This window comes from Arachis hypogaea, chromosome 19, assembly GCF_003086295.3.
Source record: "Arachis hypogaea cultivar Tifrunner chromosome 19, arahy.Tifrunner.gnm2.J5K5, whole genome shotgun sequence".
NCBI classification, from domain to species: Eukaryota; Viridiplantae; Streptophyta; class Magnoliopsida; order Fabales; family Fabaceae; genus Arachis; species Arachis hypogaea.
This window is the reverse complement of record NC_092054.1, coordinates 11653675-11663941: the sequence shown is the minus strand read 5'-3', so window position 1 is coordinate 11663941 and position 10267 is coordinate 11653675. Positions and strand designations below refer to the sequence as shown.

The 10267-nt window shown below is 28.2% G+C and overlaps 1 protein-coding gene across 1 annotated transcript; it reads left to right on the top strand.

Moving 5' to 3' along the window:
• The first annotated feature begins 6610 nt into the window (after positions 1–6610).
• Positions 6611–9875, top strand: LOC112776994 (chromo domain-containing protein LHP1). Its single transcript, XM_025821278.3, has 6 exons — positions 6611–7232; positions 7398–7423; positions 7601–7687; positions 8082–8825; positions 9353–9413; positions 9553–9875. Exons 1-6 carry the CDS (start codon positions 6828–6830, stop codon positions 9598–9600), a joined length of 1371 nt encoding a protein of 456 aa, XP_025677063.1. The 5' UTR covers positions 6611–6827; the 3' UTR covers positions 9601–9875.
• Positions 9876–10267: the final 392 nt, after the last annotated feature.

Here is a 10267-nt window from a genome sequence, read left to right as displayed (position 1 = left end):
TAGTTAAGACACAAAGTTTTATGCTATTGCTCATCATGTAGGAGTGAAAATGAATTGGGTCGAGTTTGGCTCAACTCAGACGAGTCTGACCCATATTTATAAATATGTGGTTTAAATTTATGCATTATTTATTATTTTTTTCACTCGAGCTCAACATATTTAAAAGTGCAATAGCCAATAAGTTCAAGATCCTATTTAAAAATATGTTTCATAAATTATAATTTAAAACTGTAAATTTAAAAAAATTCCAAATTGATATTACCTGTATTTTAGAATTCATAATTCATTGTTATATTACCCATACTCTTAACCCTACTTATAAATTATAATTTAGTTTGATATATTATCAGTATAAATTAGTTTTATATATGTATTTAATTATGTAATGTTACAATAGTAAAAATAATTTTTTTATATTAACCACTTAAATGATCATTAAAAAATAAAATTATTTTATACTATCAATATATTAAAATTAAACTATTAAAGTTATACTAAATGTATATTTAACACCCATGTAGTAGAAAGTATAATCGGCATAGTACTAAGTTTGGGTCTTTGAACTCTTTCTTTCAAATAAAAAAAGAGTTAATAGTTAAAATCGTCCTTGAAAGATACCTCCATCTCTATTTTAATCCTCAAAAAATAAAATTAATCAAATTAGTCTCCGAAAGATAATCGCGTTGATGGAGTTCGTCCTTCCGTCATCTTAGTTGATGACGTGGCTAACATTTGCTGATGTTAAGCGTTAATTGACAGCGTAACGCACTTTAAAACGACGTAGTTTTGTTCTTTTTGCCTCCAAAGGTTAAAACGACGCCGTTTGATGTCCAAGATGGGGTATTAAGCCGCATTTCTCTCCATCACCACCTATCATAACAGCCATCCTTCTGTTTCGCTCCAAAAATCTCTTTCTTTTTCTATCTTTTTCAGCGTGAAATGCTTGTGTCTGGGGTAGTTCATTGCGGTGGCGCTGTGAGATCTTGTGAGGTTCAAAATCCTTAATTTGGAGCTCTTCCGGCACCCTTTTGCAAGATGGGTACGGGTCAAGTAACCGGAGGCGGTGACGGTGGCGTATGTTCTAATAATGGTGGCAGTGGTGGTTACTGTGATATGAGCTACTATAGCCGTATTTTCTCTTCGGTTTCATTTTCTTCTTTGGGTGCTTTGTTTTCTTCAGATCAATTGCAACTCTTTATGGGTGGCTCGCTTTCTCACCCGCTGTTCATGCGGGTCTTTTCATTTTGGGTTGTCAAGAAGACAAAGAGTTCTTGGTCAATTGGAATTTTATTTGTGGAATTTATTGTGAAATTTATTGTGATTTTTCTCACATGCAAACCTATGTTAGTTTCTAATTTAAAGTTGGTAGTTTTGCTTTTGTTCTGTTGTAATTTTTAGTTTCATTATTTTTATTAGAGAAATTAATTTGAATTTTGAATGGGAAGATTGTTTTAGTGTAGATTATTTTTTGTTCCATGGAAGTAGATGAATGATGGTGTTTGAGCACGATAAAAACAGAAAAAGGAGAAGGCGATTGGGTCACGAAACCCAGCTCCTGGTTCAGCCTTCTTCCCCAATACGTGAGTGAGAAAAGGAGAAGGCGATTGAGAGAGTGATGAAGCAATGAGAATCATGTGCAGGGATGGCATCGACCAACGACAGCAGAGGTGACGAGACCACTGTGCAACGACAGTGAGGTTTCTCTATCAACTGAAGGTGCGAAAAGAAGAACGAATGAGAACGCTTGTTTTTGGGATGAAGAATGCAAAACGATATTGTTTACTATGCTGTGCTATCACTTCACGTTCCAGGTTAACAGCAGTATTAAGAAATTAACGGAGAGACGAACGTGATTAAAAAAAATTATTTAAAGATAAATTTGATTAATTTTATCTTTTAGAAACTAAAATGAAAATCGAAGTATCTTTTGAAGACGATTTTGATTATTAACTCAAAACCAACACTAAATTGATAACTTATACAATTATATAGCACCGATAAACCATATTTCAACAAAACATATGAAATAATAAAAAAAAAAAAATCATCTCGTGCTCCAAGAGATTAAAAGAAAACAAAGGTTGTCCAAAAGTTATAATCACCAAACTTAAATTTCAAATATATGTCTTTTTTTTTTTGGTATCTCATATATAACTTGAGAAGTCAAAAATTAATTTGTCCTAATTTAAAGATTTATCACTAATCAATAAAAATTTGAAATATATGCCATCTTATTTGTATGTCTTCAAACATTATATTAAAAATTAAAATGGACCAACCCAACGAATTTTATAGACTTTTTAAAGCTTATATACTGATTTTTAATTAATATACTTTACAAAATATTCAAAACTAACCCATTTAATAAAACAAATCCAACTAGGCCTAAAATGAGTCAAACCATGGATCCCTATCTAGCATATTCTACCCCGACTCGTCATGCATTATTGGTCATTTTATTACAATTTTATTAGCTTACATATGTAACTTTTTAAACTATCAATGAAAATAAATTAATCTATTTTTTTTTTCAAAATTGTTTCTTTGAAATAGAGAGAAAATTAGTTACAAAGAAAAGAAGCAAAGCCCCGTAAAATATTACTCTTCCATGCATTAGATTTTTACAAATCTAACAAAAAAAGGAAAAGTATCCATACAATATTATATCTATCTATAATGAAAATTCTCTTGTCCAATTCTAATTTAGTTTTTCCAAATTTGTTTTCTTTAAAATGTCAATAATATTATTTATATAGAAAAGAAATATTAAATAGAAACCTGTGTGTAAAATACTATTCTTTACTCTTTAGTGAATCAGATTTTTTTTTATTTATTAAAAAAGGAAAAGTATCTACAAGATTTATATCAATCTATATTTATACAATAATTTTAAAGAAATTTATTTTTTTCATTTCTGTTTTATTTTTTTTTGAAATAAAGAGAATATTATTTATATAGAAAGCCAAAAAGAAATATTCAATGCATTAGATTTTGTCCATCTAACAAAAAAGGAAAAGTATCCATACAATATTTATATTTAGATTTTGTTGATTACTAATTTAATTTTTTCAAAGAAATACTTAATGCCAAAACGGATAAAATACTACTCTTTAATGCATAGAATTTTGACTATGTAACAAAAAAGGAAATGTATCCATTCAAGATTTATATATATGTATATTTACTCTAATATTATAAAAAAAATAATTGTTCTCAATTGTAATTCGATTTTTTAATTGGTTTTTCTTTAAAATATAGAGCATAGTATTTATATATAAAAGAAATATTTGATAACAAAACCTATAAAATACTACTCTTTGATGGATTAAATTTTCATCATCTATTATAAAAAGAAAAGTATGTGCTAGATTTATATCTATCTATATTATTATTATTATTATTATTATTATTATTATTATTATTATTATTGTAAACGAAATTCTATCGTTAATAAAATTTAATAATTGCCTTAATAACTGTGTATAATTAAAAATAATTAGATAATTTGAGAAAAATAGAGAGCACATAATAATAATAATAATAATAATAATAATAATAATAATAATAATAATAATAATAATAATAATAATAATAATAAAAAAAGATTTTCTACTATTCAATTATAATTTAGTTTAAAAAATTTGTGTTTTATAATGGAGAGAATATTATTTATATAAATACATGGCAATGCAAAAAACTTATAGACTATAAATATATTTAAATTGAAACTTAACAAAGAATCACTTATTATGGACCTATTCAAACTTAATCCTTTAAAGTTGATGACTTTTAAGAGAAGTGTTTTTTTTTTTTTTGTGAATTTTTGAAAATTTTTAAAATATAAAAAAATATAGTAATCAAATTTAGTTTTCTTTGAAATGTCAATAATATTATTTATATGGAAAAGAAATATTAAATACAAACCTGCGTGTAAAATACTACTCTTTACTCTTTAGTAAATCAGATTATTTTCTATCTATCAGAAAAGGAAAAATATCTTATTTATATCAATTTATATTTATACAATAATTTTAAAGAAATTTATTTTTTCATTTCTATTTTATTTTTCTTTGGATTGAAGAGAATATTATTTATATAGAAAGCTTAAAAAAATATTCAATGCATTAGATTTCGTCTATCTAACAAAAAAGGAAATGTATCCATAAAATATTTATATTTAGATTTTGTTGATTACTAATTTAATTTTTTTTCAAAGAAATATTTAATGCCAAGATGTATAACATACTACTCTTTAATGCATAGAATTTTGACTATGTAACAAAAAAGGAAAAGTATCCATTCAAGATTTATGTATATGTATATTTATTATAATGTTGTAAAAAAAAATCACTGTTCTTCAATTGTAATTCTATTTTTTTTTAAATTCATTTTTCTTTAAAATATAGAGCATAGTATTTAACTATTTACATATAAAAGAAATATTTGATAACAAAACCTGTAAAATACTACTCTTTGATGGATTAAATTCTCGTCTGTCTATTATAAAAGGAAAAGTATCCACTAAATTTATGTCTATCTATATTATTATTATTATTATTATTATTATTATTATTATTATTATTATTATTATTATTATTATTATTATAAACGAAATTCTATTGTTAATAAAATTTAATAATTGCCTTAATAATTGTGTATAATTAAAAACAAATAGATAATTTCAGAAAAAATAGAGAGTAGTACATAATAATAATAATAATAATAATAATAATAATAATAATAATAATAATAATAATAATAATAATAATAATAATAATAATTGTAAAATATTTTCTGCTATTCAATTATTATTTAGTTTAAAAATTTTGTGTTTTATAATAGAGAGAATATTATTTATATAAATATATGGCAAGGAAAAAAACTTATAGACTATAAATATATTTAAATTAAAACTTAAAGAAGAATCACTTATTATGAACCTATTTAAACTTAATCCTTTAAATTTGATTAATTTTAAGACTAGTGTTTTTGTTTTTGTTTTTGTTTTTGTTTTTGTTTTTTTTGCGATTTCTTCTTTTTATGAATTTTTCAAAATTTTTAAAATATAAAAAATATAGTGATTGAATTTTGTTTTTGCATGAACCTTTTAAATATTTTATCCAAAATTTGTCACGAAAATTCAAATTAAATAGGTAAATCATTTGAAAAATATAAAGTTTGTTTGTTATTTATGAAAAAAATTTAATATTTTTGTCACATTTTTTAATATTTCAAGAACTTATTATATATCAGGTTTTTTTTTTCACATAATATAAATTTCTAGATACTATTTTAATTATTATTTACCCTTACTCACAATTAAAATTAATTTCAATTATAAAAGCCATCAACAGTCAACACATTTGATAAATGCAAGAAAAAAAAGGAAGTAATTAAGTAAATGGCAGAACTAAAAAATGCGCAACGAAATCCATGTGAAATGTGAAAACCAGAAATCTAAAAACCGGGGATTTAATGATTTTTTTAATTTATTTTATATATACTATGAAATCAATAATTTTGAAAAGTGAGAGGATTTAATTCAAAACAATTAATTTTTTTATTTTAGATATAATCTTAAATAAAAAATGATCTATATTATTTGTTGATATATTACATATATGAATAAAATAAAACAAAATTTTATTTGTTTTAAAGCAACTAAAAATTTTTGTGAAATTAATTTTCAAAATACTATAATGATTCAATTTAACTTTAAACCTCCTTATTAAGGGATTCTAATAATTTTTATTGATTAGAAATTTTTATAAAATAAAATTTATAATATTCTATTTTATTTATTATCTCTAATAATATGTCATTTTTTAAGTGATTTGACCATCTCTATTTTATTTAGAGTGTATTAGTATTTCTTTATTAATTTCTAAAAATAAAATAACTTAAAATAGAAAAATATAAATAAAATTTTAATTTTAATATATTGTTAGTATAAAATAATTTTACATATATAATCAGATAATATCATATTAATAAAAACAATTATTTTTTATATTAATCGTATAAATAATCGTCCAAAAAAATAGAAATAATTAGAGTATTGAGTAAAAATATTATGTACTATCATTGTATAAGGATACACCACAAATATGCACCCAAATTATTTTGTCGATAATAAAAATGTTTCTAAATTTTATTATAAAAAAAGTTTTTAAATTAGTAGAAAATACGACAAAAATACACAATCGTAAACTGAAATGTTAATAGAAAAGTAAAAACTCGCATGTAGTTGTATTAATAATTGAAAATCGTTAAATAATTTAACAAGTTTAATTAAATTATTATTTAATAACTTTTAAAGTGTTAATTTTTTTTATGAAAATATGAGTTCTCACCTAATAAAAAAAATAATGTGACAAATAAATTTTTTTATGTAACAAATGTGACTCTAATATTAACAGGTGAGTCAGTCACATTTTTTCGTTAATAAAATAAAATTAAATAATTTTTATATATTTTTAAATTATTTGAGTGTATTTTTGTTAATAATAAAATTTAAAAACATTTTTGTTTGCGGTACATGTTTTTTTGTGGTTTATTGTAAAATTAAACTCTAAAATTATTTATAAAAAAAAAGAAATAAAAGCAAGATAGTCATTTCATTTCATCCGAAGCGTTGCAATTGAGACAACTCATTGAAGCAGACGCACGCACCTTTTCAGTTTCTCTCTCAGAATTTCTCACTCTCCCTCTCCCTCTCACTCTCAACTCTCTCAACACTCCACACTTTTTTCTCTTCACCAAGAACCCAAAACCCTCGCTTTTCTTTCTATTCAATCCATCTCTTTCTCTGTTTATTCACAACTATAATGAAGCCTGCAGCCAAGAGAAGATCATCAACCTCCGAACCACACAACACCAACGGTGCTGCTCCTTCTGCTTCTCCTCCACTTCTTGCTGATTCTTTAACCGTTCCTGTTCCTGCTGCTGGAGAAGCTGCTAATGCTCTTGTTCATGGCGATTCTCGTGCTGATACTGTTGGCGCTGGTATCCAACCCGTTCCTCTCGCTGAGAACCAGAACATGGAGTTGCAGGTAGGGCAAGCAGAACAACAACAGCAGCGAAGAGAGGAGCTTCTTCGTGTTGAAGTTTCCGGACTGGAAGAAGAAGATGAAGAAATGGATGATGGTGATGATGATGCTGAAGAAGGTTCGTCTCGCCTTCCTGAGGGTTACTACGAAGTCGAAGCCATTCGTAAAAGGAGGGTCCGCAAGGTAATCCAAAGTTTCAACCTTTCTTCCTCTTTTTCTTTTATTTTTAAATTTAATTTTGATTTTTGTTTCCTTAATTTTCGTTTGTTTAGTTTTTTTTTTTTTCTGCATTGGTCTAACTGTTTTTGTTTTTTTTTTTTTTTGTAATATTCGAATTAAAACTTTCAGGGTGAGGTTCACTACTTGGTCAAATGGTGAGTACTTTTTTAATTATTTACTTTGAAGCTCTCTTGTTCTAAATTGTATTTTATGATTGGATTATGATAATAGTGAAGGGTTGGATCAAATGTAACGCATTATTTTCCTTTTTCTTTTTTGTTTATTTGTTTTTTCTGTCTAATTTTTTGTTTGTGTTCTGTTTACTGCTGAAGGCTTGATTGGCCTGAGACAGCCAACACATGGGAGCCTCTGGAAAATCTGGAGGGTGTTTCTGAAATCGTCTCGGCTTTCGAGGAAAGGTATTCTTATAGAGGAATGATAGAGGACCATGAGAATATCCATCAATGTTTAAAAGTATGAGATTAAGTATGTTATTAGATTACTAGACTAAAGGAATTGAGTTGATGGTTAAGTAATGGACAAAATCAATAAATTCTGATGGCCCCTGGCATTTCTTATTCTTATTTTCACATTCATTTTTTCTGTGCCATAAAATCTGGATTCTCTTTTTTAAGGCCCCTATATTAGGATTGTGAATAAGGATGAAAAGTATGTTCTGGTTGTGTTCTTTCTTCTGTGTTTGTTTGTTTGTTATGATTGCAGCCGGTTATAAGCTCACATGAAAAAAAAACTAACCTTTTGATGTTTCGAGTTCATTTATTTATATATTTATGTATTTATTTGGTTTTGCAGCTGGCATTCAGCGCCGCAACGCAGGCGTAAGCGAAAGAATGTGGTTCAACATTCTGCGCTTAAGAAGAGGCTGGAGCGATCCGAGACTCCGTACAGCCTCAGACGATTTCCGGCTTCAACATCCACTAGCAACCATGCTCCATCAGCTCCTCCTCCTCAAATAACTGGCCTAAATTATGGTGACATCCCTGCCTTTCCACAGCCAGTGCTTTTCGCTGACGAAGTGGAAAACAACGGGGATGCTAGCATTATCAGAAATGCTGCACCCCCAAATGGGAGTAGGCTCGGAAATGCTTCCGGATCAGTCGGTGCTGCAAATGAAGAGCCCGATTATGATCCTAAGCTTAGCGAGCTTAGAGCATCAACAGCCAATGGCTCTGATGCCGACAGGCTCGCCATACATTTCCAAGATCCTAATCCCTCGTTAGGGGATGGTCATGGAGAGGGGCAACCAAATGGTGGTTGCATGGAATCAAGCCAGGGTGGCGGCAGCAGAGGAGCCAGAAAGAGAAAATCTGGTTCTGTTAAGAGGTTTAACCGAGATTTACTCTCTGGTGAGCCTCTTAGTTTGCAGAATCCAGCTGGCACATCTGATGGCTCGGCTCAACAGGTGGTAGCCAGTAATAGGAAGGTGGATCCGCCCAGACCTTCCAACCCGATTGTAAAGATCCTAAAGCCAGTGAACTGTTTGCCGCCAATTCCAATCAGCACTCAGGATGTTGTGGTGAGCTTCTTGGCGATAAGGTTAGCAACCCATCTAACAACTCCAGATGCTGTTTAACTTTCATATATTGTATTTATATTTGTTGCGTGCTTTCTAAAACCACACTTTTATACACGTTTTCAAGGATTTTATTTTTAAATAATCGTTTTTTATAAAGATGTTATTGCGGTTCGGTTTATAAATCAAAGATTGATGCTAGTTCAGGATGCATAAATCCATGCATCAGTGTAATGATTACTTGTCTCATGATTTCAGTTTTAAACTTTTAACGCTTAGGTGCCCTTTTTATTTTCTCGTTAGGGGTTGGGGAAGAAACTTTAGATTAAATCTTGTTAGGCATCAATTTTTTTCTTGTTAACTTTTATTGCATCAAAATTGTAGTATTTTGCTCCATAACTGTTCCTTCAACTTTTTCTTCAATGCATTAATTATTTTGATCAACTGTTTTTCAACTCTACTCCATTATCTTAGAATTTGATCTTTCATCATATACTTTTATTCCTTGGCATGCTACTTTACCTAAAAACTTATATGGCTAACTTTACAGGGCTGACGGCTCGGAGATATTGGTGGACAACCATTATCTCAAGAGGAATTATCCAATCATGGTAACATGTTATCTTTAAGCAATATTTTCTTGTTTAGATAGTTTGATTATTTTCTAGACAATTTCACATCTCTTAATATGCTTAACAGACTGTGTTTACGACCCTTTTACTAGAAGCTAATGGTTTTCTTGGGTTACAGCTGATCGATTTCTATGAGCAGCATCTCCGATACAGTCCTACGTCGTGACTGAGCATCATGCTTGCAGAGCTTCTTTCTTTTCTTTATTTAGATTTTCATCTGTTAGTTGTTGTATAATCCGAAATTGTGTAGATTCAGAAGATAGAGAAGGGTAAGATGCATTGTTTGTTAGTATGTAGTTATGACTAATTTAATCAATTTTATTCTGTATTTCGCTATGTACTATATGCATATTACCATTTGCTATGTTTAATTGTTGATAACATGAAGAGTTAGCTCTGTTGAATGCACAACACTTTGGAATCAAGGATGCAATTCTTAAATCTTGGGCAGGAACAGAACAATTTATTTTGGATTAGTAGCAAATTTTATGGTACGTTCTTTATCTATTTATTAGCAACTTGCATATTTATGATTATTGCACAGCTATAAACTGTGGATGCTGATGCTATTATGATGGTTATTCATTATGCATTTCATTTTAAATACAGCTAGTTTGGTTTAGGATCTAGACTAATATATGGAGACTCTAGAATCACGTTATATATATAGCACATCACCTCAAATTCATGTTTACTGGAAATGATCAAGAAACATTAGTAAGCCGTGAGTAAACCAATAATGATTTCTAAACCCTAAACTTAATAATTAGTGTCGTCGAGATGAAGACTACCCAGATTAGAGTTGCCGAGAGCGACGTTTCGTTACCAACCCT